At 37.0% G+C, this 27,770-nt stretch overlaps 3 protein-coding genes across 6 annotated transcripts; 2 read left to right on the top strand and 1 right to left on the bottom strand.

Moving 5' to 3' along the window:
* Positions 1 to 1,832: 1,832 nt before the first annotated feature.
* Positions 1,833 to 20,442, top strand: nr1d4b (nuclear receptor subfamily 1, group D, member 4b). The gene is made up of 9 exons (XM_056734530.1): positions 1,833 to 1,972; positions 2,135 to 2,312; positions 5,634 to 5,945; positions 6,033 to 6,121; positions 6,232 to 6,376; positions 8,608 to 9,089; positions 9,181 to 9,366; positions 17,822 to 18,032; positions 19,617 to 20,442. Exons 2-9 carry the CDS (start codon positions 2,297 to 2,299, stop codon positions 19,811 to 19,813), a joined length of 1,638 nt encoding a protein of 545 aa, XP_056590508.1. The 5' UTR covers positions 1,833 to 1,972; positions 2,135 to 2,296; the 3' UTR covers positions 19,814 to 20,442.
* Positions 10,220 to 17,771, bottom strand: LOC130410107 (uncharacterized). 4 transcript variants are annotated; one of them, XM_056734534.1, is made up of 7 exons: positions 16,895 to 17,771; positions 16,267 to 16,315; positions 12,789 to 13,581; positions 12,480 to 12,629; positions 12,162 to 12,323; positions 11,989 to 12,078; positions 10,220 to 11,434 (listed from the first exon to the last, which is right to left on the bottom strand). In XM_056734534.1, exons 3-7 carry the CDS (start codon positions 13,563 to 13,565, stop codon positions 11,105 to 11,107), a joined length of 1,509 nt encoding a protein of 502 aa, XP_056590512.1. In that variant the 5' UTR covers positions 13,566 to 13,581; positions 16,267 to 16,315; positions 16,895 to 17,771; the 3' UTR covers positions 10,220 to 11,104. The 4 variants fall into 4 exon arrangements, with proteins under 4 accessions (XP_056590512.1, XP_056590511.1, XP_056590510.1 ...); XM_056734533.1 differs by having other exon boundaries at positions 17,402 to 17,771; XM_056734532.1 differs by having other exon boundaries at positions 10,221 to 11,434; positions 13,712 to 16,315; positions 17,402 to 17,771.
* A 3,026-nt stretch (positions 20,443 to 23,468) lies between the features above and the next one.
* On the top strand, positions 23,469 to 27,770 carry faim2b (Fas apoptotic inhibitory molecule 2b). Its single transcript, XM_056734538.1, has 12 exons — positions 23,469 to 23,628; positions 24,560 to 24,620; positions 24,710 to 24,783; positions 24,877 to 24,941; positions 25,111 to 25,164; positions 25,308 to 25,358; positions 25,445 to 25,484; positions 26,213 to 26,250; positions 26,626 to 26,713; positions 26,851 to 26,946; positions 27,066 to 27,119; positions 27,295 to 27,770. The coding sequence occupies exons 1-12, from the start codon at positions 23,614 to 23,616 to the stop codon at positions 27,442 to 27,444; spliced, it is 786 nt and encodes a 261-aa protein (XP_056590516.1). The 5' UTR covers positions 23,469 to 23,613; the 3' UTR covers positions 27,445 to 27,770.

The following is a 27,770-nucleotide window of genomic DNA, read 5'->3' as shown; positions in this document are numbered from 1 at the left end:
CTTTATGTTCTTGAAGAATGGCCTTTACATAAATGGCAGATCCAATCTGGCCCGTTGCACTATAAGCCCACACCATTAAAGACAAGAAAAACTTACTGGAAAAATGGTACCAGTGCGGACCAAGGTTTAACGTCACGCCAAATTCCAATCATTTAGTCATTTAGCAGATGCTTTTATCCAAAGCAAAATTAAAAATGAGGAAAACAATAGAAGCAATTAGTACAACACAAGGGCAACAATGCATTAAGTGCAATAAAACTGGTCTCAGTTAGCTAACCACAGTATATGAAGCTAAGCTTTTTTTGAGTAGAAAAAGAAATAGAAGTTAATGGGTCAGGTGTTGAGGGACAGTCATCCAGCAATTGCACTTTTGAACTCACATAATCTTGGGCAGCCACCAGCATTAGATTGTTGTTCAGTCCTACAGTATATGTAATCTACAAATACATCATGTTACAGATATAATTCAAATTGTGCTGTATTGTGGAGTATGCCACTTTCACTGAAAACATTTTTAATTAGTAAGCCATGTGCATTTTGCTATTGTGGCAATTGAAGACAATTCTAGATACACTTTTACAGGTGCACTTTCCAAAACACAACTTGCCTAAATAAATAAGAAATTAAATATGGTGTTAAAAGCAAAGAAGAAAACTGTACAGAGATGTAAAGTTTAAAATGCAAGAATAAAAAGGGTATTAGACTAGGAAGCCCTATTTCACTTTCTCCACAACTAATTTAATATTCCAGTATTACAATTAATTTGGCTTTAAATATTATTAATTTATTTATCATGTGATTAATGCACTGGCTGAAAAGCGTGACCCAACCTGCAGGTGGCAGAAGATCTTCCATAAAATAAATAAATTAAAAAAATTAATCCGTTTATTTAAACACTGTGGAATCATAAGTTCCCTTGTGTTATAATGTGTAATGAATGTATATGAAGATAGTACAGGATAGGGGATAATATATCAAATATCCTAGTATAGGCTAAGAGAGTTTTCATTTAAACATTGATAGCACTTCCCTATGTTCTCTGTTCAAAATTCTATTCAATTCAAACCAGGCTTAACGGGGAGGGAAAGATCTCCTCTGACGGTGTCATAGCTGCACCTAGTGACTCCGACCAAAAGCCACCGATCAAACGGGCACGAAGAAGAGGGAGAGCCCACCAGACTAAACCGTGCATGTCAAACCCTGTCCCACTGCGCGATCGACACCAGACAACATGATGTTGTCCTATGGATATCGACCACTTGGCAAAAACAGGAGAGCCGTGAACAACCATGGAAAAATAGTAATGGCATGTAACTTTATTCCTCTGTTGTCCGACAAGACAAAGACCAAACCAGACCCACACAGTCCCAACAAATGAACCCCCCCCAAACCACAACCAACAAGCCCCCCCCCTCCACTCCCCAAAAACACCCACCCAGCTACCTCCAATCAAAGTCACTGAGTGCAGCTATAATTTCAAACTGCTGTCATGTGACTTAAATTATACCAAGTATTGTAAATTTTGGATTAATGTGACAATAGTCCGTCTTTGATCTTGGCTGGGGATGGAATTGTCTGAGCTGGGATGGTCAGATCGCATCTGTTGTTGGAAGCAAATATAACATTTCATACACAATACAATTTAGCTTTACAATATGTGTAAATGAGGATGAATAAGGAGATTAGTTAGAAAGAAACCGCTGGAAGGAAATAAACAGCAGTCACGGTGCGCTCCTCCTCCACACCATGTGGTTTCCCCTGAGCGGAGGAACAAATAAATATGTGTCAGTAGGGCAGAGCTCACATGCAGCTCGAGCTCGAGACTGCAGCAGCCATTCCAATGTCTGTGTGATATTAAAGCAGGGTGCAGCAACATTACTACAAGAGCATGACTGTAAAGACAGAGGGCGTGTGTAACACGGAATCATAGTCGTTGGCATCGAATGACAAAAACAAGTTAATGACGTTGATAGTAGGTGGGGTTAACTCGTGGGGGGAATTATTGTATTAGTCAGATTTCTAAGACACCTGAAAACGTGTTTGGTGTGTGTGATGCTCTTGCGTGTATCAATCTAGCTGAACAGTTCGGTTCTGAGGAATGACACCAGTACACTGTCAATATTTTGTGTTGAAGGGAACGCTTACTGTAATGTAGACGGGGCAGCCTTAAGGACTTCTCTCAAAGAGTGAGGATAGCGCATTGCCCGGATACCTGGAGGAGCTGCTTTGGATAGCTCATCTATTGACGGAATTTAAAAACACCGGCAATACTTTAGCAACACCAGGGACGGAAACCATGGACAACAGTCCAGGTGAGTGAAGAGAAATAGAATAACTAAAGTATGAAATGTTTAGTGTTGTGTTTTTTTATCTCAGCCAGCTCTGTTCTCGAATTCATTCATCGCATATTGTCTATTTTAGATAATGTTGATAACATGTTATGTTGATGTTGGCTGTTTATTAGTACTTATAAAGCACATATTCTGCATGACCATATTCTACATCCCTAATCATACCCAATTCCTAAACCTATAATATTAATTCATTATTAATAATCTATTAATAAGCAACAAATAAGGAATATTGAGGCAAAAGTCGAAGTAAATGGTTTGTTAATAGCGAGAATTGGACCTCAAATAAAGTGTAACCAGAATGTTCTGTTCTTTATTTAAATCCTCGTAGTCCTTTGTACAAAGTTACATTATAATTTTACTTTTTTATATTCTAAAGCATAAATGCTTTAATTTGAACTCAAATTCATACATCGCATATTGTCTATGTTAGATCATATTTTAGTGAAATATTCTTTCATTTAAATGTAAGTAGTTTGTACTACCTTTTTTTTAATAAAGCATAATATTGCTTTACTGTTCATGTCGATCCGTGTGAAGTAGATTTGGCAGATATACTTCCGGTCTGAAGCTGCACGTAAACAAACTCACGTGTACCCTGTACGGTGTCTGTTCACCGAAGCGCATGATTTTCCACAAATGAATCACTTGTTCGTGTTAAGTCTATATCCATTTTCTAAACTAATTTTTACTTGTGAAAGTAAGAGCAGCCCTGACTCTTGCTATTTGTTCGGAAGACTGATCGAGGTACCACACGTGCTTTACATCGATCGGGAAGTTCAGTGGTTACTGGTATATTCGTCCTTGAATGACTGATGGTTATCATCTTTGAGCATTCATGCACGTTCATGCAGATCAAAAACTGTTTATTTACATGTAAAAGCACAACATTTATTCTGATCACGTAAACTATCATGATAGATAATCTTTATAGCCTCTGAAGTCTCGTTCAGTATTATACAACCACACTGCACTATGCTATATAGTATTATCAGTTGTTATTACAAATGTAATAAAACTTTAAGCATAGTGTACTTAAACATTTTCTATTAAAACAATATGCTTGTTATGTCCATAAAGTTTTTTTGTAATTATGGTGCCAGGGATTTCCTAGAAAGCACTTACAGCCCTCAGCACATTCTGCATATCATGATAACATAGCCCACTGCAAACCACATAGAGGTATTCATACAGATCGACTTTCACTGTCACGGGGATCAACTTCAAAGCCCACGTGCCACGATTTCCCAGGCACACACACCGCTGCTTTTGTTTGCGTTCTGGCAACCCATGTTTTATGCAGCCTCTTAAGAGTGAGAGAGTGGGGTTCACTGGGTCAAAGAGGCAGTTAAGTTTTCTCTTTCCTAGCCATTACTATATGGAGGCTATGTTGAATTACAAATGCACACCGTAGATGGTTCTTTTAGAGATTTTTTCCTTATAGAGAGATGCAAGATGTGTAAAGCGTAAATATAGTTTCATGTGTATCATGAAGTCTTCAAACACAGAAGTTGTGCTGAATGTGACCAAGTTTCTTCTTGGAGATATATAGTAGTATCACTGACCTACATTTCATCAGCACAACCAGCTTTTGCACAAACCTTAAAACAAGGGGGCAGAAAATAAAAGCTTCTCGCTTTTGTCCTAAATGCATAAGCAGCACACATATTTTGTAAGTGTAAATGTGCATAAATGGTAGGTGTAGCCTATCAGCTTTTACTGTATGTGCTGGATCCACTGTCGTTGAAAGCATGCAAGACGGAAATCTGACAGATTGCAATCTATTACACCCCGGTCTAGAGACTTCATATAGTCTAATATGTCATAATATTATTATATATATTAAAGCTATATCATTTTTTATTATATAGCTTTAATAGCTAAACCCTAATCTCTTATATTTGGTATTTGGTCCAGGAATCAATACGTCTGTCAGGATTTCAGTAGAAGAAATATAAAAGCCATATAGACTTTGATATCATAAATGCAATATGGTAAATTAATCAGTTAATATTTCAATCCATGTGACATTCCATAGGTAAGATTTAAAAAAAAAAATTTTTGTTTACAGTTGGATTTATAAGGCCTAAACCACTTATTTCAATATAGTTCTCAAGATAATCCAATAGATTGTCACAGTATGCATAATACAGTAACACAATCCAAACTGTAGAGTGTGTGCAGTTGCAAAGCAATGTTTCAGCTTGGTACATAGGGGTATAGATATGGTATAGATGTTGTAAACAAAATGAGCTGCAGAGTTTTAGTCAACCAATAGCTGATCAACCGAACAAGTGTTACAGTCACAATGAGTTTTATCACTCATTTGCAATAAATAAATGACATGTCGACATCATAACAAGCTGGTATGTCGAGCAAACGTGATCGCGCACGTTTATGCATGTACGCCAGTTTCTGGTGACTCATAAACACTTGCTTAAATATGTCTTCGGTTTCTGTTTTTAAGCCCACTTCAAACGTGAGCAGCGTCAGCGTGCTGGCAGCGTTTGACTGCGGCTGTTTTCAGCACGGGACTGCGGATGGAAGCTCGTGTTTTCACTCAGTCTAGCGCATGTGAGCAGGCGGTCAGGTGGCTGGCAGCCCAAGAGCGCGTTCCCTGGCACGCAGCCATGGAGCGCGCATTAGGCACTGAGTCTGCACGTTGGCTTTGTTGTTGGCCTTGTTTTTTCCAAATCAAAAGTGAATTGTTCTTTTAAAACAAATACATGACGTGTTAGAGACATAAACAACTTTTGATAATTAATCATTCAAACTAATCGACTTATTAATTCTTTCTTGCTGTAGTAAACAGTTACACGTGAGTCAGTTTCGCTTGTTGTCCTTGCTCATTTCTCACATGTTTAAATCCTTGCCTGTCTGAGGTTTAAACATATGCGAGTCATACATGATAAACCAGACAGGCTGAGAGTAGTTCACACATGTGAGTAATGAGTTTAGAGGCCAGGCATTGTTTTAGTTTATTCCACACTCATTTTGAAGTGTCATATTTATTTTATTATAGACATTTTAAACTCTAGAAAACCGTTTTGGGCAAAATAATTTTAGAGGATTATAAATAGTTTTGTGCTTAAATGCTCTGTCAAGCCAACAGTTCTATGTGAGAAGCCTATTCAATCCATGGATGTAAACATGAGCGGTCGCCTTTATTGCCAGGGCAAGTGGACCTGTGCTTATAATTATTAAAGCTGTTACCTTGGATAAATTATCAGCTAAATCTTGATGTTGCTCTCTTTGATTTTTGCTTTTCACACACTCACACAGGTGGAGGAGTGATACTCTATGCAGGATCTACTGGAAGCCCCAGTCCAGGAAGCCCCTCCAGTGGGTACCAGACCCAGTCTCCATCCTCTCAGCCCTCATCCCCAGAGGAGGTCTCCTTCACGGAGCTTGGCACCCTTACAAAAAGTCCAACAAGAATCATTGGAGGCAATAAACTGGTTTTTCAATTTCCTGAGGTGAGCAGTGATGCTGCCATCAACCCTGTTGCGCCAACCCTTACATCATCAGTGCAAAATACATACTCCCACCCCCTTGTTGGCAGGAGACCCTGTGGGTTCATGGGTGCCTTTACCAGTGAGTCCTATTTAAATAATTATTTTTAAAGTTATACAAATGCTCATTCACTATTGTTGCTCACTGCTGCCAATTGTGTTTATATAGAAACAGGTGGCATGGTGTTGCTTTGCAAAGTATGTGGGGATATTGCATCAGGATTTCACTATGGTGTTCACGCATGTGAGGGCTGTAAGGTAAGAACACACTCACACTTTGTAAACAGTGTTTATTGTATGATAATGGAGTAGCTATTTACAAGTGTCTTCAAATGTTTTACTTAAACATACTCTGAATTTATCCTCAGGGTTTCTTTCGCCGCAGTATCCAGCAGAACATCCATTACAAGATGTGTGTAAAGAATGAGAACTGTTTGATTATGAGGATGAACCGTAATCGTTGTCAGCACTGTCGCTTTAAGAAGTGTCTCTCTGTCGGCATGTCCAGAGATGGTATGTTCTTGAATCAAACCATAAAGGAAAAATATAAAACAAAATTATTATCCTGGTATGATGCTACAGCAAGCTTATTATAACCCTTTTGTCATTTCAAACATGTAGGACTTTCTCCTTCTGAAGGACACAAAAGAAGACATTTTGGAGAATATTGGTAACCGATCAACAGCGATACCAATTCACTTCTATGGTGTAGACCCAAAACCAATGCAAGTGAGTGGGTACCGCCATTGTCCGGTTACCAACATTCTTCAAAATATCTTTTGTGTTCTGTAGACAGTCATACATGTTTAAAAATGACAAGAGGGTGATTAAATGATGACAGAATTTTCAGTTTTGGGTGAACTTTAAGCATATATTTATGTAATATCATGACTGATAAATGCACTTTAAAATATCTTTTTTCAACCCCATGTTGTTTAAAGGACGATCCCAGCCATCTAACAATTGCATTTTTCATGCCAACAATCTTTGCATGCATAATTTTCTCCTTTATATTTGATCTATTACTAACATTTTATCCTTTCTCTCATGCGTTCATCCATGGCTTGCACACTCTGTTTTAGCATTTTTCTCTTTTTTTCAGCTATGATTTATTTGCATGGGCACACCAAAATCCCACAAGTCATCACTCACTGTAAAACGGCAGCACATCAGGCTAATTTAAGGAACTGGGAACACAAAGTGCATGAGCACCTCCTACACTTCAGTTTAATATGTTCTCAGGTCTTAAGCATTTGTTGTATTGTACTGTAGGAATAATTAAGAGTCAAGTGATGGTATTTAATAAAGTGCACCATAGTGACCCAGAAGCCATCAGTCAAACATTTTAAAAATACAATATTGAGTAAAGTATTTCTCGTTTTTTCCTCTAGCACACAGGACAGCGTTGTCTCTCGGGAGTTTTGTAAACTGGGCTAATAATAAATCATAGTGTACATATTTAGGTGGCCTAAAAAGCTAGAAAATAAATGATATGCAGCATCCTTTTTCAGCACGTGAAAAGTGAACCGCTCCCTTATTGGTACTTAAATTGTAATTATACTTTTACATTTTAATTTATTTTGAAAGATGTAACTTCTCTGAATCATTCTAATAGTAATCTGGAATTGCCGCCATCCTTGACTGAAAAAGCTACACAGCTAAAACTTATCTTGCTTAGATAAGTGTCTAACCTTTAAAAATCCCCTGATAGCAGGTGCTATATTATACTTCCCCAGAAATAAGGAACATTTGTTTGATGTACTCCAATTAAGTGATTTTCCAAAGCTTTGCGTTTGTATTCGAGTTCATGCTTGTGTTAGATGTTTTATGTGAATGAGGGAATCCCTTGTTGCTCAACACTAACATATCCTGTATAATCATATCATGTCTTTGTTCACCTATTACGTTACACAGTTTAACTAAACTAAAACCTTCCCCACTCTTTCCTTTCACTCATAACCTATTATCATTTTACCTTGTTACAAGATTGACTCAATGACATCACTTTTGCTCTGACTGACCCACTTCCCAACGGGATAAAGAGAGAGAAAATGAGGAATGGGTGGGGGGGGGGGTCTAGCAAGGTCTATAAATAACTGAAGAAAGAGAGGTGGGAGATGTTGAACAGAATGAAGCTTTTTACTCACATCATACAGTGAGCTTCAACATATAAAATATGTTGGGTGCTGTTTGATCACTACGGCGTTATAGGATTGTTGCAGTGTGCTGAAGGGTTCTAGTTTTGTTGAGATAACAGCTTGATCTCACAAGAACTTGTAACAGTTTGACACAGCCACCTCATAAAAAAATTAAGAATTGCCATGCTTGTGTTGAATATAGTAAATTACCTTCTTTCATCTTTCACACTTGTGTGCCCCCCCCGGGGAATAAACCCATGACCTTGAAATTATTCTGTTCAAGAACCAATAGCTTCTGTGTATTTCACATAAAGGATCTACAGTAAACCTCATGTCTAAGATTCTCGCTACTGAGAGAATTATTCCTACATTTTTATTTGGTAACCATTTAATAAGAAATTATACACTTGAGGCTTGTGGTATATTGTGATCATATCTCCATTGCTGCATGTTATATGTAACAATGTCCCAGCACTTTTTGCACTAAACTTGTTTTTTACCCCCAAGGTAAACAAATTTTTACATTATTTGTGTGCGGGACGCTTTTTTTGTCAAACACATGGGATTCACTCGCTCAGTAGTTTCTCCTTTTTCTTTCTATCCTAGCGGTGCGGTTCGGACGCATTCCAAAGCGCGAGAAACAACGACTGCTGGACGAAATGCAAAGTTACATGAACAGTCTCAATGAATCAGCATCCATGGACTGTACCATGCCCACAGACACCCCCACCAGCCCGAGAGACGGCCAATCAGAAGAAGCCATCTCACAAGCTTATCGCGATATCTTTGCGAACGAGGAGAAATTTGTGAAGATCAGCAATGACGATATCAATAATAACAATCCTTTTGGCTACACTGAGTCTCACACTCAGTCCACAACAAGCTGCCTCACCCAATCCAGATGCCCCACTGCCAGCCACGACAACAAACCAGCAGCCCACTTTATCGACAACAGTCATTATCATTTTCCACTGTCCTCCAGTCCAAGCCAGGGAACCGCCCCACCTCATAGCTGTCTGTCCAATCACAATGATTATTCCTCTCAGATGTCTTGTCCGTGGAGACCGAGTCCAAGCGCTAAAGTTTTGGTATGTGTTTGTGAAAGTGTGAAATTTGTTATAGGATGCATTTGACAGCACTTGGTTAAAAGCTTTTTAAAGCATTTTTTTTTCTCTGTAGGCATGTCCTCTCAATGCTTGGCCCATCTCATCAGCCAGGTGCTCAAGTCAGCAGGTTTGGGTGGCGTTTTCACAGTGCTTTACTCCAGCTGTAAAAGAAGTGGTGGAATTTGCCAAGGGCATCCCAGGGTTTTGGGCCCTGAGCCAACATGATCAGGTCTTGCTGCTAAAGGCAGGAACCTTTCAGGTAAGAAACCTCAACATTGTTACCAACCTGTAGCTCCACTAGTAGAGCATTTTGTTAGCAGCGCAAGGGTCATGGGGCTGATTCCTGACATGCTTTCCTGTAGCTCAGTGGTAAGAGCATTGCGTTAACAATGCAAGGTTGTGGGTTCGATCCCAGGGGATTGCAAATACCTATGTAAAATGTATAGGATAATACAATGTAAGTCACTTTGGATAAAAGCGTCTGCCAAATGCCTAAATGTAAATGTTGTCACTTCGGATAACCATAAATTCAATCTACTGCAGCAAATGCATCTGTAATATATAAAGAAAATAAACAAAGAAATAGAAAATAAAATTGGTTATGCAGTTGATTTTCTATGACTGGAATGCATAGCGGTTAGGCAAAATATTGATGGACTACGCAAGGTTTTTAGATAATATACTTGTTTCTTTATCAAACTACACTGTAAAAAATATCTACTTGGTTCTACTTAAAATCATAAGTTAAGCAGCTGCCTCAAAATTTCAAGTAAAAACAAAATGGATTAATGAATTGTTTTAACTCATTATTTTAAGTGTTGTTAAACTGTGAATTGCCTTCTGTGAGTCAACATGACTATACCATTATTGTTGTTTCAACTTTGCTATGCAAGTTCAAAATAAAGTGAACTCATTAGTGAGCATTCTGTTCACTTATCCCCATTAGTGGGTTCAACTTAGTCATTTAAATTAAGTAATGTCTTTGAATTAGGGTATCAAGTTAAGATGATCTAAAAGAACGTCTTGTTTTAACTTAACAATTAATTCTAAAAACACAAATTTGAGTACAAAAGTTTTTTTTTATTAAAACCAATGTTAAGCCAATACAAGCTATACATAAACACTTCAATCATGAAATCATCTCAAAATTGTAATCAATACCAAACTTCAGTTGGCTGTGGGTCACATAATGAGGCTAAGATAAATAGAAGGGTTTCGTGTGAGCTTACACTATGAGGGGGTATCCCAAGCAGACTCCACAAGTATTTCTCAGTGTGTGTATAGAAGGTGGATGATGGGAAGTGTTTCCTGCAGTTGTCTGCAGTGCCTGTTGTCAACCAAGAAGTTGGTCATGCTGAATCTAGGCTAGATAGACCAATAGACACATACAGCAGTATAGATATCTATATTCAGCACCTCCAAAAAAAATAAAATCACTGCCTGTCATCTAAGTTGTTTATCATTGTTATTGTTGTGTGACCTAATGAGGTTAAGTTGACTGATGATTACTGCAGGAAACATCTCACCTTCTATATGCACGTGCACAGCCCTCTGCTTGTCATATGCCCATTAGGTCACCCAAAGCTGTACTGAACACTATTCATATTAACCCAAAAGAAAATAAATTCTTTTAAAAGCATTAGCTTTTTTCCTTACAACACTGAAATATTGAACAGGTTTTAAATGTTAACATTTAAAAAACCTTAAAAACATTAATCTCACAGATCCAGCTAACTTATACCAAAAGCTGTGCTGAACCCCAAACACAAACAAATCTAAAACTTCAGACTGCAGCTGGTTGTTTACAAATATTTGAAACTTGAATACAGTATACTTTTGACCCCATTATTTGAACAATATTCAGAATTAAATGTTTTCAGTCCAACAAAAAAATCAGGGCTCCTCTCCTGTTTGCTTAAGTGCTTTTGCCTTCAAATTTGGAACGCATGTCAACAGAAAAAAATGAATTCCAATCCTATTCTCAGGTGGGGCATGGTTTACAAATTATATCTCAGGAGCTTGTTTCGGATGCCGTGGACTCTGGCAGAGGCTTGATCTGGTTTGATCTTCATCACTACCCTCTGAAGGAACTCAAAGGAATACTTCATGGCTCGTGGATACTCAAGGTTAACGCAGTAGATGATCCCCAAAAGCATGGCAAAGCTGGATGGCACATCCTTGAAGTTGTGAAGCACAACAGTCTCCTCAACCACAACTGCCACATTGAAGACCTCACGTGGAAAGGCATCCTGGTTGTCACCTTCATGGCCTATCAACAGGCCAAGTTGCATCCCCTCCATGGCTGCAGCCAGAGTCTCACCATGGGCCTTGAAAAGCAGAAAAAAAAAAATAGTGTGAATGTTTGGGTCAAGATGTACATGCTCTGCAAAGCTATTTAAGTCTCAGTGATCATAAACCTTGTTTTCAGGCTAATAAAATAGTCTTCTTGGGCTTTCAGTTGTGAGTGTGCATGTTTGTAGGTGCAATATTGGAACGTTACTGCAAGGGTGAAAACTTCAGTGTCCTCTCAGATCTGGGAAAGTGTATGTTGCACTGGGTCCTCTCCCCATCACTATTCTACCCCTCCTTTCTCCTCCCCCAACATTGCTCTACCCCTCCCTGCTCCCATCACCACTATTCCACCCAACCCTCGTCCTCCCCATCACTATTCTGCCCATCACTTCTCCTTGCATCATCACCATTTTGCTGCCACAGGACTTTATCAACACCCATGAGTGTATCTAATGCAATCTCTTTGTTAAAGGTTGTCTGTGTGTGTGTGTGTGTGTGTGTGTGTGTGTGTGTGTGTGCGCGCACAAGTGTATATGTGGGTGGGTACGTTCATTTATAGGCTGTTATGCATGACAGAAAAAGGTCTTACGTCACACATCCTGATGATGTCTGATGGCTCTTCTCTTAGATAGTGTGGCAGACCCAGCAGAGCAGCAATCCTTCTCCTGTCGTTTGTGTCCTACAAGACAAAAATAAGCAGTGTTGAGATTTTATTGCAAACATCTGGTGCCCAATTTTACAATTCTCAGCTCGTCTACTCACATCTTTCTTCAGACAGTCCAAAATGGCTTTCAGTGCAGGCATCTTTGCCGACTTGGTCGCAGCTTCGTACACTTCCAGCAGTCGTGGTGCCAGGTCGTCAAGTCCATCGAGGAACGACTCGAGAAGGTCTATGCTTACGACTCTTTTGAACTCTGTCCGAACCTGAGAAGACAAAAAGGTTAAGAAATTAGAGAAAAGATTTTCAAAGCATAGAGTCATAATTTAGTAAGCTAAGGTTGTCTGTGGTCAAAGGCTTTCATCCACTCAGTAATACCAAAGTCTCTTTAATCATAGGCTGAGTGTTGTCTATTGTTATACCTGTCTCTCACAGAACATGGCCGGCCATCTAGCTATGACATCCCCAATGAGAGGTTGATCCCCTACGATCTCCTTTCTGCGCTTGGAGAACGTGGCAGACATCAGCTCATCTATCTGCTGGTGATCTGGGTCTTTTTTGAGCACTTCCACCTGAATTGGATTGCACAAGCGCAAAGGACACATAAGACAAAATAGTAGGCTTCACAGACACAAAAGCAAAGTGTAGGTAGTTAGTATAACATAGGCAGGTATGTATGCAGTAATATTAGACAGGTATGATGTGTATGTGCATGTGTGTGTATGATGTACCTCCATCAACATCCGCTTTTCTTCCATGTCTTCATCACTTAGTCCTTCAGGGGGATCTGGACAGAAGTGGACCTCGCCCTTCTTTGACTTCTTCATACGTGGTCCCTTGGCTTCTTCTCCTTTTCTTTTGTTGACCCTCACCTCTGGGCATCCAGCTGCACTTAACTTCTGTCGATAGTTTCCGAGCTTAAACTTCAGGCTGTGGAACCAGCCGTACCAACCCTTTCCAGACCCTGGCTCTTTTAGACTGGGATGCTTCTCCACAAGCGCTTTCGCAACATTCTCATAGTGTTGCCTCTCAGGATAAGGACTTATCTTTGACATGCTGTCTGCAAGTGTGTCCAGGATATCAGATTTCATACCTTTAGGAATCACCAGCACAGATCCATCTTTTGCATATCTTCCATTTGCTTCTTGCAGCGTGAGTTCAACATCATGCGAGAACTCTGGAATCGGGAAGGGCTCAGGCCAGTGCTGGGAGTCAGATTCCCCACTACTGAGAGATGGAAGGCTGGCTGAATCCAATTTGGAATCCGAGCAAGCTGCATCAGCTGTGAACAACACTTTCAATGTTGCTCTCTCCTCAGGAAGGTCTCGGATGTCGGTCAAATTGGTCAGCTGATCCTTGAACGCAGGGTCCTCAAATTGTAAAATAAATCCACCTCTCAGGCCAAGGTTTGCACGCAACACCTGGCACAGTGCATCAACACTAGGGGGGGTGATTTCGATGGAAAGGCGCCTGATATCCATATCAGAGAGGACAACTCGCAGCAGCATCGTGGATCACTTCAGCCTGAAATTGGAGAAGAAAAAAGGTTTAATTCATTGTATACATACAAACAAATTGTTACTACAGAAACGATTTGGAAAACACTTCAAGAGGGTTAATTCTTTTGGATCAGGGTAGAAATACACAAACTTACAGCAGCCTTAATTCAGCAAGAATGTTCTAGGAGTGGTTAACAGGCGACCCTGGACAAGGTATGACACAAGTGGCATGTAGTCATTGAGATCCTCTGGTTTCACCAAGAGACACTCAGCAGGACTTTTCTTCACAAGATGGTAACTCCTCAAATGCTCCACATAGTAAGTCGAAAAAGGTTCAACGAAGAAACAAACATGACCATCCAGCACAATGCATATTTCCAAAATCCTTCCGAAGTTGGGTAGTCCACTTGTACTTCCAACAGAAAGTATCATTCCCTTTGAATACTGCGTTCCATTTAAGAAGACATTAGGGGTCAGTCCAACTGTGTCAACATCACTGAATCTATTCAAGATTGCTAGTCTAAGACCACCATCTAAGACTCCCAGGCACACATCTGTCACTTTTGCTGTCTCAATCTCAGGCTTGAAAATGCTGGGCATTTCAAGATAATATGCAAGCATAAGTTGGTGTCTTGAGGCAAGGGTAAGCAGAATATTTTTAAAGTTATTGGCATCACGCACTACCTTCTTAAAGAAAGAATGCTTAGCCTCAAACCTGATTGTCCAACACTCTATTAAGGGTCCAAATCTTTGAATAAGGCAAGGATAATGTTCAATAAAGTGATGTTTGGGGCGCAATTTGTAATCCGGGAAAACTGTCAGTAGCAACTGTCTATGATCCGATATTTTGGACTGCAAATAACACAGCGAGTCTTCAGTGTGATATGGAGTCGCTAAGAGCTCAACCAAGTCTTTCAGCTCAAGGATTACTTCCCATGTTTGATTCCCTTCTGGAACACGGTGGCCGATGATGAGGGTAAGGAAACGCACAAGACTCCAATTTTTCGTGGCCGTTACCACCTACAGTTCCACTCTTTTTAAAAGTTGAAAGAATTTTCTGAGGACAATTTCTCTTATCCGAGAATTTAAAAGGGAAGCTCTGTATTTCACTATTAAGCTCTTCTAATGTGAAATACTTCTTTGAAATCAAATCTGCAAGGCACAGACTTAGTTCTACAGGCACAATCCCTTCCAGCACATCGTGTAAAAAATCAGGTGGAAAGCCTGTGCATGTGTGAAAACCTGTCAGGCTGTTGAGAGGGCAGTCTCGTTTCACACCATCAACAGATGCAAGGTCCGTCTGCTTCAAGACATTTACAGCTTCATCAAATGATTCTGGTGACCTTAAAACAAAGTTCCCAGTTCTAACATCACACGTTTGTATGTCTCGACGACTAGCTAGACAAAACCTACAGAACTTCTCAACATTGAAAGACTCTTGGAATCCACCTAAGGAATGTGCTGCCAAGTTGTCAGCAGCAACGAACAAGATGGTGCCTTTAACATTACACCCTAGTTTCTCTACAAACACACCTACTGTTTCAAGACATTTAATATCTTCAATCAGTGGCTTCAAAACACGATCATAACCATAAATCCTGACATGCTCAGCCTTGCACAGTAAAGCAAGGTAGATTGACGACAATGTTGACTTGTATCTAGAGGGTAAATTGCCAATAACCCAATACACACCACAGATTTTATGTTTTTTTTTTGATGTGCCCAAGGGATTGCAGATTTCAAAGTCATCAATATACAAAGTAATAGCTACACTTAGTTCTTGACCTGAGAGGATTCCATTCGATTTATAGAAGTCACCATCCAGAAAAGACTTGTAGTAGCCAGACTGTTCAACAGGTTTGTTTTTCCCCAGTGCTTGCAGTACCTCTTCTTTTTTAAGAAGATCTGAAAGTAACTTTAGAATAGGGATATAGATAACAGTATGAAACTTTTCTTGTCTGTTCAAAAGATCCTTCTCTTGAAAGGAAATTAAGTGGGTTAGCACTTTGAAATAATTCGGTCAAGGATGTCAAACATTCCTCAGATGTGCAATTATGCTTCTCCAAAACATTCTCAATTGACTCCCTAGTTATTTGTCCAGCACATTTTCCAATATCAAACAAATCATCCACAATTTCTTGAATCGCAGACTTTGACACATGAAGGACGGCTTGCAGTCGAAGGAAAAGGGATGCAATTCTGCGCTCAACTGACTTCTGTGTAGGCTGAGAGTCAGGTTCAGTCACTGAAACATCTGGTGACTCTAAATCAAAGTTATCCTGTTCATCATTGACAGAAGCTTGACTTTGACAATGGATAATAAGTTCAGGTTTGAAATTATTGAATGTAGAAGGCTGATGATATCGGCTTCTGTGAGCAGTAAAAGTTGAGGCTACTCTAGATGTAAAACAGCACCCCACAAATGGGCAATTCACAGTCTCTCTTTTTATCAAATGTCTCTTTAAATGAAGAAAATAATGTTTGATATTGCTTGGCGCTGAAAAAGTACAAAGTTCACAACGAAGTCTAGCAATGGGACTGGTTCCTTGTTTGTGGTCCGTCAAATGTTTTAAAAGTTCCACATGGGATTGAAAGACGGTAAGACAATTCGGGTAAATACAACTAAAACCTGTTCTTCCACGTCCATGCTTGTCCTTGTAATGATTCACTATAGTCTTTTCAATGTATGAGGAAAAATTGCAAAACTTACAAGTCCACTTCATCAAATGAGTAGCTGAGCCTGGTAAATCACAAAACACCTGAAACACACAAAACAGAAAAAAAAGTTTTAGCTGCCAAGTGATGTGAATTGCAAAAATGAACAAGAGCACATTTCTAATTAAGTCTAACTTACAAATTGTATATATGAATTGTTGGATTGCTCTTTAGAACTAGCTAACGCGACCGATGTTATGTAATAAATATAAAGTTCAAAAGAACAGCATTTATATAAAATAGAACTAACAATAAGTGTCTTTACTGTAACTTTTGATCTGTTTAACTCATCCTTGATGAATAAAAGTATTGATACATCTTATTTCTTTCTCCCAAAAATAAAATAAAAATTCTTACTGACACCAAACTTTTGAACGGTAGTGTTTAATGTTACAAAAGCTTTAGATTTCAGATAATTGCTGGAAGATTTCAGATAACGCTTTATCAACCGTCTCTGACTAAACTGCTAGTTTTCTAGCTAACGTTAACGGTCGCTGAAACGTGCCTCGCTTAAATGACATCACAGTTGTTGCACATATCAAAAGGTAATGATAGCTAACGTTAATCACGTTATTGGTTTCATCAACGCACATTCTTAATATCTACAAAACACTAACACTTACCAATGGCGAACTTGTTCATGCCAACAAGACTCGTCTTATCTAACGGGAAAATGAGGCACCCGGCCGATTGAAGTTCGTTTGCTTGCTGGCGCGTAAATTTGTTCTTCTCGAGGCCTGGCTTCGTCGGTACGTTAGTCCCCCGCACATGCGCCAAGAGCCGTCCTCCACTCAATCTGATCATTTTAACTCATTCTTGATGAATAAAAGTATTGATTTATTTTATTTCTTTCCCCAAAAATAAAAATCCTTACTGACCCAAACTTTTGAACGGTAGTGTTTAATGTTACAAAAGCTTTAGATTTCAGATAAATGCTGGTAGATTTCAGATAACGCTTTATCAACCGTCTCTGACTGAACTAAAAGACTGAACTGCTAGTTTTCTAGCTAACGTTAACGGTCGCTGAAACGTGCCTTGCTTAAATGACATCACAGTTGTAGCACAGCACATACCACGTTATTGGTTTCATCAATGCCCATTCTTAATATCTACAAAACACAAACACTTACCAATAGCGAACTTGTTCATGCCAACACGACTCGTCTTATCTGACGGGAAAAATGAGGCACCAGGCCGATTGAAGTTCGTTTGCTTGTTGGCGCGTAAATTTGTTCGTCTGTAGTCCCCCGCACATGCGCAAAGAGCTGTCCTCCACTCAATACAACACGCCAAAGACTTGTAGCCCACTCAATTTAAAATGGCAAGTTCATTCAAACACCTGGAATTTGTGATTCATTGAAGTAACTTATGAACCTAAATTGGAAGATTGAAAACTCAAACAATTGAGTTGAAATTTCATAACACATTATTTTATGTCTGAGTTAATGACATATATAAGTTATCATAACTTTTTGATCAGATCATTTTTTACAGTGTATATCAGTTTCAGGATCAACAAAATATGTTTTTTATCTTTTGGTGTATTGCAGGTTTTAACAGTGAGGTTCTGTTCACTGTTTGATGCAAAGGAACGCACTGTAACATTCCTAAATGGTCAGACGTACCCGCTGGCATCACTGCGAGCCCTCGGCATGGGCGGTCTTCTGGATGCTATGTTTGAGTTCAGCCAGAAGCTGGGGAACATGAATTTGGGGGCAGACGAGGTGGCACTCTTCATGGCTGTGGTGCTGGTATCTGCAGGTATCTTACACAGAAAGAGTGTGTGTTTAACGGTCATTGTAAATTAATTAATATAGATGCAAAGACTATTCCAGTGCTGCAATGTTTTGTCTTTTTTGGACACAATTAAGAAAACAATTGCTTTTGCATTATTTTGCTGACAAAGTCAGCCTCAGAATTTGTGGGGTCAAACTCTGTTCACCATCTTGAATAAAACTTTTCTTAAAGCCAAGCAAAATGTCCATTATCAATATATAAGTATAATTTTTTGTGTACGGTAATTACCTAAAACATCCTTAAACAAGGCATATTTAAAAAAAATAAAAATAAAAAAATCCAAGATTTCGAGAATAAAGTCGAAATGTTACGAGAATAAAGTCAAAATGTTATGAGAATAAACTTAAATCGAAATGTTACGAGATTAAAGTCGAAATGTTGCGAGAATAAAGTCAAAATGTTATGAGAATAAATTTAAGTCGAAATGTTACGAGATTAAAGTCGAAATGTTACGAGAATAAACTTAAATCGAAATGTTACGAGAATAAAGTCATAGTGTTTCGAGAATAAACTCGTCGTAATACGTATTTTGTTTACGTGAAAGCACGTCATCTGAACCAGTGAGTTAGTTCTTCGTTCATGTCTGATTTTTTCTTCTGAATAAATTCAGTTTCCTACATGATCGCTGCAGTGTCCTTTTACTAATTATAACTCCGTGATGATGCGCCAAAAGACAAAGAATTCCCTTATTGCTAAATCATAATCTAAAGTAGGATTTAACCAAATCCTCCACATCCATTGTTTCTAGCGATTCTGTTATTTTTCTCAAAATATAATGTGTTTATTCTCGAAACATTTCGACTTTATTCTCGACACATTTCGACTTTATTCTCGTCACATTTCGACTTTAATCTCGTAACTTTTCGACATTATTCTCGTCACATTTCGACTTTAATCTCGTAACATTTCGACTATAATTTCGTAACATTTCGATTTTATTCTCGTAACATTTCGACTTTATTCTCGGAACATTTCGACTTTATTCTCGAAATCTTTTTTTTTTAACGTGGCACTAAAACGCTGTGGTACTACGTAGATTTTATCTTACTTTATTAAAGGGACACTCCCCCCAAAAAGTGAAAATTCTGTCATTATTTACTCACCCTCAAGTTGTTCCAAACCTGTATACATTTCTTTGTTCTTTGAAGGAAGACATTTGGAAGAATGTTAGCCGTTTTCAGTTCTAGGACATCATTCACTACCATAGTAGGAAAAATATTTTATATTTTTTTGTTCTGTTTGTTTGTTTGTTTTTGTCCTGAATTGAGGATAGCAAACAGTTCTGGGGGACGTTTGACTACCTTTTTATTTTTTCTAATATGGTAGTCAATGGTGTCTTAGATCTGAAAATTGCTAACATTCTTCCAAATATCTTATAAATGTCAAATCTCCAAAGTCATTTTTACAGTATATACAATTTGAGATTGCGTAAATGATGACAGAATTGTCATTTCCCTTTAATAGACAGTAGACAAACGTTTTGTAACAGAGCAATAGTGTTAACAGGGTAAATTTAAAGACCTCTTTTCTCTGTTCTGTTTCTGTCAGATCGTTCAGGTGTTTCAGACGTGGGGGCTGTAGAACAGCTTCAGGAGGATTTGATAGGTGCTCTTCGCTCTCTTATTACACAAAGAAGACCAGATGACAGCTCGCTGTTTCCCAAGCTCCTGCTCTGTCTACCTGACCTCCGTACTCTCAATAGCCATCATTCAGAAAAACTCCTCGCTTTTCATATTGACCCCTGATCAGAGACCTGAACAATATACTTTCATTAAACAAATAAGCCATGTGTTACGCCGCACAAACATCTGGCTTTGACACAGCCATCTCACACCTACTCCGCCACACGATAAAAACCAACATGCCAGTATTGTAAAAGAAGAAGAACAGAAATCAAGAATCAGAATGGTACATTTGTTCGACATTGTATTTTCAGGAGATACATTATTTCATTAAGATACATGAAAACAGAAGTTATATACATTTTTTATATCATAATATACAGTATGAAATGGACAGTTCAGATTATGTGATGAGGGTTGTTTATATAACCACTAAAGTAACTATAACCATTATGAAGACATTTCTCACTCCAGATGCTATGCAGTTATCATTATATTTTCAACACATAATACATAATAGTTCTTATATTTCATCATCAGCATTGGACCCTTTCAATGCAAAACTTCATTTAGAACATTCCATTTATGGAACTTTATAAATATTATTTTTATTGATGGCTGTAAAAACCTCGGTGGTTAAAGAAAATGTAATATATTTGCAATATCCAATACTTTCTTATAACCGTATGCAGTAAGATCAGCCATTATCAGTTAAGGAAAATGAGTTGTGTAATTAAAAGAGGCCAAATATTCTTGTATTTAACCAATGTCATTTATTTCAGTTTTGCATGGATATAGTATTTACTAAAGAAAGTTTTTGTATAAGAAAGAATTGTAGTTTTAATGTTTCAGCTGCATTTAAATGTATATTTGGAAATGGATTATGTCTACCCTTTTCCATAGAGATGACAAATAATGTGCTATTAAAAGATTACCTTATAACTTTATAAAGCCATTAGGCTCAGTATTTATATTTTACTGTATCTAAACACAGCACTGTCCTATTCACACAGAATGCTGATGGTGTACTATAGAAGCTGCATGTATATATATATATATATATATATATATATATATATATATATATATATATATATATATATATATATATATATATATATATATGCTTAGATGACTTCCCCTTCATGTTTTAAAGGCTGACATTTAAATCTCTTAGCTCCCTTTTTACAATTACACTATAGGCTACTGTGGTTTTGTCCCAGATATCATTCCAGAACAGATGCGGTAAAAACTATGCAGAGTTAAAACTATGCAAATAATGATGTGGCGGAACATGAATGTATACAAATGACTTATAAGAGAAATTCAATTGAAGGTTACTTTATAGGGGGAGATTGAGATTGGTTGGCGCACATTAGATGTTTAAAAAATCTATCCCTTTTCAAACCTCTTTATCACCACGGGGATCCTGTGTGCAAATGTTAAGAAAATCTGTCATAATTTTTTTACTTTATATAAGTATTATTCCCTATTAAGCTGTTTCTTTTGGTTGTGCAGATACCACAATACCTAATTAATTTAGTAAGTTAATTTTCTCTTCAGCTTTCTGGTGAATTTTATGCATTTGTGCGGCTTCATCCGATAAGTAAAGATAACTTAAAAATGTGTGGAAAGGTAGTACCTCAAACTTTTAGTATAATAGACTTAATTATATTGAGTAATGAACACTATACTCATACTCAAAATATTATATTTTGAATTTCCTTGAATTGTCATTGTTGCATTTATTGGAGTTTCAGTTTGAATAATAATCAATACTGTTATGACGGAACAACATCCCATTGCGGCCCATACATCCCATAGTATTGCCATCATAATGCTTTAACATTACACTTTTAAAAATTGCAATGAGTCTGTTTTCTTCCTAAGCAAATGCTCTACTCGTCTGTGTATACACAATGGTATAACCTTCTAAAATCACTAATGTTACAAAATCTTTAAATAACAAAACAGAACAGAAAACTAAACATTAATAATCCTCATCCCATTGTTTTTTCTTTAAATACATAAAATAACATTATATTTCTATATAGCTATATTTATAATTATAATTATCCAGTCCCCACAAAGCATGCTGGGAATCGCTCCGACATAATTCGAAGATATAATAAACATTTTGAGTAAAGTGACTTCTTATTATTGTGTCACTGGAACTAAAAATATCGAAATCGTTAAACAAACGTAAAAGCTTTAATGTATACGAACCTTTTCACAGGTTTGAGTACAGTTCGCTCATTTTTAAGTAGATTATACTATATGGGAATCTGTTTGTGTGGCCAAGCGCCAAGCCTAAATATCTGAATTTCTATGAAATCCACAAAATGTTTCAAAAGCTTATTTTGTCATGACTGTGACCTTAGTTATCAAAATAAATATGCAGAAATGCAGGCATACAATTAAAATGAGACAACCACTGACCATCAGAGCCAGAAACAGGAGAGAGGAAGGAGCTCCCTCTCCTGGCCAAACATTAATCAGAGGACATGTAGGCTTATTTAAGACAAAGCTGTCTTAAATTAAATAATCCTAAACAAATAATAAATAAAAATAAACCCTAAAGCCATATCATCCCTACCACAGATTTGACCACTGACGGAAACTTCCAGACACTTTTGAAATAGACCCTTAAACCTTTAACGGTCTTAACACACATCTCATTACCATTATAAAATCTTACAAAAGCCTTGTCTTACGAAAGCAATGAAGTCACCATTTCACAAACCAAATCCCAACTGTCTCATGGCACATTTTATTTTTCTTGATTTTATCTAACATTTTAATATATGCTGCGGTTTACACTGCCTTGCCACGACTGATATTTTGTTTAAATGATCTTATACTTTTGATCATGAGTGACACATTCATTTCAAACACCTCATAGCACATCACAATTTGCATCCATAGTCTAATCATTTTTTGGGTGAGATGCAAACCAAGTCCACCAACTAATCCCATTCTATAAATACCAAAGTCTTTATTGGGACAATGTCAGGTCCCTTTGATGGTCAATTCATATATCAAAATTAATCTTCTTAGTTGTTTTTTCCGTGATTTATTTGTGGTGTTTGCTAAATTTGCATCATCTGATAATAATTGTGATTTTAATTGTAAAACATTAAGAGCAAACTGTTTATTGCTAAACAAATTGTAAAAACATGGAATAACATGACATAAAAATAAGTTATTGCAGCTGGAAACAAACATAACAAAACAAGAATCAAAAAAGGATTAAACTTAATATGCACTATTGATTTATCAATGTTTAATGTTAATAGTTTATTCATCAAAGATCATGTGATGTGTGTTTTTAAATCACATATTAAAGCTAATCCCAGCCTTTAATTAATTTTTGAGTTGTCTTTACTGAAAATAACTTGAGCACAAAATATGTGAGTGCCATTGTTTGGTCTCAAGATATGCACAGCAGTAGGCTAATGCTATTTTCTTAGGCATTTTATAAAAAAACACTGAAATATCCTAATATAACAAGATATAGTCTCGGTTTAAACTAAACCTTGTTTGTTAAACCGGTTCTTAGAGCTTTGCAAATGTATTTTTGTGCCATAACAAAACTATTGTCTGAGAACAAAATTGCATCACAGAATGACCCTGTGTGATGGAGGTGGTATAGTCCCAGTTACTCTCATCATGTCATCTGGGACATATGGACATTGCTTGAATGAACGGTGCGGGAGGGGGAGTGGTGTTTGAGAAGGATTATCCTGAAGGGATACTATAAAGGAAGCACTCGCTCAACACAGATGCAGTCTGAACTATAGTTAGGTTCCAGGAGTGTATACCAGTATTCAGATAGGAAAAAAATTGCTTAAACTTCCTTGACTTTGACAGTTTCCTTTGGTAATTGGTCCAAACAACAGAAATCTTGCGAAACAACAGCAGAGATGACGCAGAAGAAGGTAAGAATATTTGTATCTGTTACTGAGAAGAGAATAAAGTACCCAAACACATACTATAGAAAAATCTATTTATAATAGATAATAATATATAATACAGTGGTTTTCAATTTAACAGACAAATGATATTTACTGACAAATTCTTTCTTTATTTTTGTAAACCATTTCAAAACCTTCGTAGTAACCTGGAAAGACTCTACAGTGGCATATTTCTATAAGCAGATTATTCCGGCTATTTATAGATCCCGACTCTGTCTTCTGTAACAATGTCAACGGCTAATCTTTTCTGTTGTGTTCTAAGATGTTGTGGTCTACAGAATGTAATGTAATTTTCACGTTTTGATCAAAAATGCTTCTTAACACAGATCTAAACATTGGTCAAATGATAACTGTTTACATCTTCACTGGTAGGCTAACAGTGAAATGTGAATTTAGATCCTAACACAAAAAACTTGGTCACTGGTCAAATTGGTCAAATAAAATCTAAAGAAAGTAATGAACAGTGACACTGCAGCATTAAAAGCCAACAAACAGTAAGGCAGACAATATCTGTTCTGGACAAACACTTGAGTTTATACAGTCAGAAAAATAATGTAAGCAAAGGCTGTTTAGACCATTTTAAGCATGTTTGTATTTAGTTAACATACGGTTATGAACTGACTTCTACTAAATTGTCTTACTGTCATCAAAAGACATCAGAAAACAGTATGCCTCCATTGTACCTATCTGATGTTTTTACCCCAAATTTTGTAACTCTGAAAAATGAGCCAAACATTAGACATTAGTTTTGTTTTACCCTAGACTGGTATAAATAAGATATTACTGAGCTGCACATTGTCAGAATAAGATTAGATATTATTAACACAAATAAATAAAGGAAATATTTTGTACACAACATACTTTTAATTTGTCGAAAATGTTTGTTTTTGTATAGGTCACCCCGGTTCAAATTGTTGAAGGAAACATTCCTCCAAGTTATGAAGAGGCAAACGCAGGTTCTTTTTCTCAATTGTTTATTTGCTGCCGCGTTTTTGCTTTGTGTTATAAAACGGTTGTTTTCCTCACCCTTTTCCTTTTTTTGAAGGATGTCCTGGTTACTATGGTGGTGGGACATTTTCTTGGGATGACATCCATATTAGACAAATCTTTATACGAAAGGTAGCCCTTCAAAACTGAACTTAACATATAGGCCTATGAAACAGAAACTAAAAATGTTTATCTAAGTGAAATCACTCTTTCTTACTCTTGCAGGTTTATTCAATTCTGATGATACAGCTCTGTACCACATTGGCAGTTATTGTACTCTTCACATTCTAGTGAGAAACTTTATAATCTTTATAATCTTAAATTTATATTACAAATGCATGTTAGTGGAATTACTAAATCATTAATAATATTTCAGTAATTGTTTATTTATGGTTGTAATTGCCATTCTCATTTGAGTTCCCATTGTTCTAATATTCTTCTTTATCTGCATTTATTTAGTGCTCCAATGAGGATTTATATTCAATCACATCCTGTTTTATACTCAATGTCCAAGTATGTGATTCTATTCTTGAGTCAAATACATTATCATTATAAGTTTAATGAATTCACATTATGTTAAGTATTATTTATATATTTGTCCTAATGTCATTCAAAACTGTATGAGGGGGTGATCTCTTACTAGTTTTATTTTGCAGTCTTCTGTTTCTTGTCACATATATCTTATTGGCATGCTGTGGTGATTTAAGGTCAGTTGTTGTTATGGTCAAACATTCAATATGTTTGAGAAATAAGAACGAAATATAACAATGGCATCTGTTTCTTTTCAATAAAGGAGGCAGTTTCCATGGAATCTCATTCTACTCACAATTTTTGTGAGTATCTGAAAAACTAAAAATTCAAAAAATAATCCATGAAGATTTGCAATTTTGCATTCATGCTTCCAAAAAAAAAGAGTCGCTTTCAAATAAACAGTTCAAACTTCCTTTGAACCGAAGTTTCAAAACGTTTATGTCTCTCTCTCTCTCTCTCTCTCTCTCTCTCTCTCTCTCTCTCACTCTCTCTTTCTCTCTCTCTCTCTCTCTCTCTCTCCCTCTCTCTCTCTCTCTCTTTCTCTCTCTCTCACTCTCTCTCTCCCTCTCTCTCTCTCTCTCCCTCTCTCTCTCTCTCTCTCCCTCCCTCCCTCCCACTCTCTCTCTCTCTCTCTCTCTCTAAATATATGAAGAGTTTGGTTCCAAAATGAGATTTTTTTTATTGTGCATTCCAGTTAATATCAATCAAACTCTAGTTTGTTGGTTTTGAATTAATCCATAACAACTAAAAACATACAGTTAACTAACATGATTAAACACATAAAAACATGATAACATAAAAAACTGTCTGCCTCATCATGTAATGTTTATTACTGGTCTTTCGGCAGATTCATGGCGATGAATCTTCTCATTTTGGAACCAAACTCTTCATATATATATATATATATATATATTTATATATATATATATTTATATATTTCACATATTGTTTCTGTTTTCTTCGACTCATCTTCAACTAATTTATATTCTGTAATTTATTCCCATGTTCTCTCAAACATTGTGACTTGCAGACATTAAGCATGGCTTGCATGTTGGGCTTTATCTCCAGGTAATGAAACATATATATGGTATATTGTGTTAACATGCTTTCTCTTATAAGAGATTTTATATGTGCCAACATGTATCATCAGAGGAGTAGTTCACCTTTTAAATAAAAAATCTGTCACCATTTACATGCCCTCTTGTCATTTCAAACCTGTATGACTTTCTTTCTTCTGTGGACACAAAAGAAGACATTTTAAAAATGTTGCTAACAGAACAACACAGCCCCCCATTCACTTCTATTGTAACCATAGCAAGAAAATAATGACAGAATTTTTATTCTGAAGGTGAACTACTTCTTTGAAAAAGGACACTTTTAAAACATTGTGCAACATGCACCTAATGTACTCATTATAATGTTTTCTTCTCTTAATTCCAACAGTTTCTACAACACAAAGTCTGTAGTGCTGTGCATAGGTATCACTGCCCTAGTGTGTTTGTGTGTCACCATCTTTAGTTTTCAGAGCAAGGTGAGACAATAATGAAATACATGTTACAGAATTTCATAGATTTCTGTTTTCATTTGCCATTTGCCTCAATATATGGTTACGTGGGTAAGACACACAGACAAAGTGGTATCAAAAATTTGATATTTGTGTCTCCATAGATTGACATCACTTCTTTCCAAGGTCTTCTCTTTATTCTATGCATGGTGATGTTTTTCTGTGCTCTTGTAATGGGATTGGTGGTTCCCTTTGGCTATGTAAGTATCTAATAATAAACATAAGGACTACAGCACAACTTTGGGCTTCGGCCTAGTTTAACAAACTGATACTGTCAGGCTTTTAGTTAGTAGCTCATTCACTTTTCTCTTGTAAAAAGGTTCCTTGGTTACATGCTGTGTATGCCAGCATAGGAGCTGTTGTTTTCACCATGGTAAGAACAGATTATTTTTAACAGCCTTATAGTTTTAAATGTGATACTGGTGATACTGTATAATTCTGTTATGGTTTGACATGGCAAGAATAAACAAGACAAGATGGCGGAACCATGACAAATTCATCCCTGTTTCCATTCTTATGGTGTTTTTTTATTTCTAACTCTGTTCTAGTTCTTGGCCTTCGATACACAGCTGTTGATGGGAAACAAACAATACACCATAAGTCCTGAGGAATATGTCTTTGCCACTCTTAGTCTTTACCTGGACATTGTGTACTTGTTTACATTCCTGTTAGATATATTTGGCTATGGAAGAGAATAAACCACTGTTGGTAAATATTTTCTATTGTGTAGAATATTAAGAGCTTATGCTCTAAACGGCAACATTAGTTTTTTTTAGAATAACATGTGGCCTTTTTTATACTATTAGATAAGGAAAATAAACAGTGCAAATGATCTCGCCCTTGCAGAAAAGACACATGAAATTTCCATGTATAAAAAAACACACATTTCACACGTTGACAGATTGGGTTAGTTTATGAAAAGTATTTTTTATTTAGTTTCTGTGCTAGTTTAAGGATGGTTGGATGAGAATTCATTGTAACAGACTATTATTTTACCAACACGCTTATTGTGTCATATAATTAT

The sequence above is a fragment of the Triplophysa dalaica genome, chromosome 21, assembly GCF_015846415.1.
Source record: "Triplophysa dalaica isolate WHDGS20190420 chromosome 21, ASM1584641v1, whole genome shotgun sequence".
Taxonomy (NCBI): Eukaryota; Metazoa; Chordata; class Actinopteri; order Cypriniformes; family Nemacheilidae; genus Triplophysa; species Triplophysa dalaica.
The sequence above is the reverse complement of the archived record's forward strand: the minus strand, read 5'-3'. Positions and strand labels throughout refer to the sequence as shown.

Excerpts from the sequence above, each read along its gene's own strand:
- nr1d4b (XM_056734530.1), top strand. Across the intron at positions 6,122-6,231 it reads ACGCATGTGAGGGCTGTAAG|GGTTTCTTTCGCCGCAGTAT; the intron begins GTAAGAACACAC and ends ATTTATCCTCAG. Across the intron at positions 9,367-17,821 it reads TAAAGGCAGGAACCTTTCAG|GTTTTAACAGTGAGGTTCTG; the intron begins GTAAGAAACCTC and ends GGTGTATTGCAG.
- LOC130410107 (XM_056734534.1), bottom strand. The coding sequence starts at position 13,565 with ATGCTGCTGCGAGTTGTCCTCTCTGATATGGATATCAGGCGCCTTTCC. Across the intron at positions 12,630-12,788 it reads AAAAGCGGATGTTGATGGAG|GTGGAAGTGCTCAAAAAAGA; the intron begins GTACATCATACA and ends AATCCAATTCAG. Across the intron at positions 12,324-12,479 it reads CCATGTTCTGTGAGAGACAG|GTTCGGACAGAGTTCAAAAG; the intron begins GTATAACAATAG and ends TTGTCTTCTCAG.
- faim2b (XM_056734538.1), top strand. Across the intron at positions 24,784-24,876 it reads GACAAATCTTTATACGAAAG|GTTTATTCAATTCTGATGAT; the intron begins GTAGCCCTTCAA and ends TTACTCTTGCAG. Across the intron at positions 24,942-25,110 it reads ATTGTACTCTTCACATTCTA|TGCTCCAATGAGGATTTATA; the intron begins GTGAGAAACTTT and ends GCATTTATTTAG.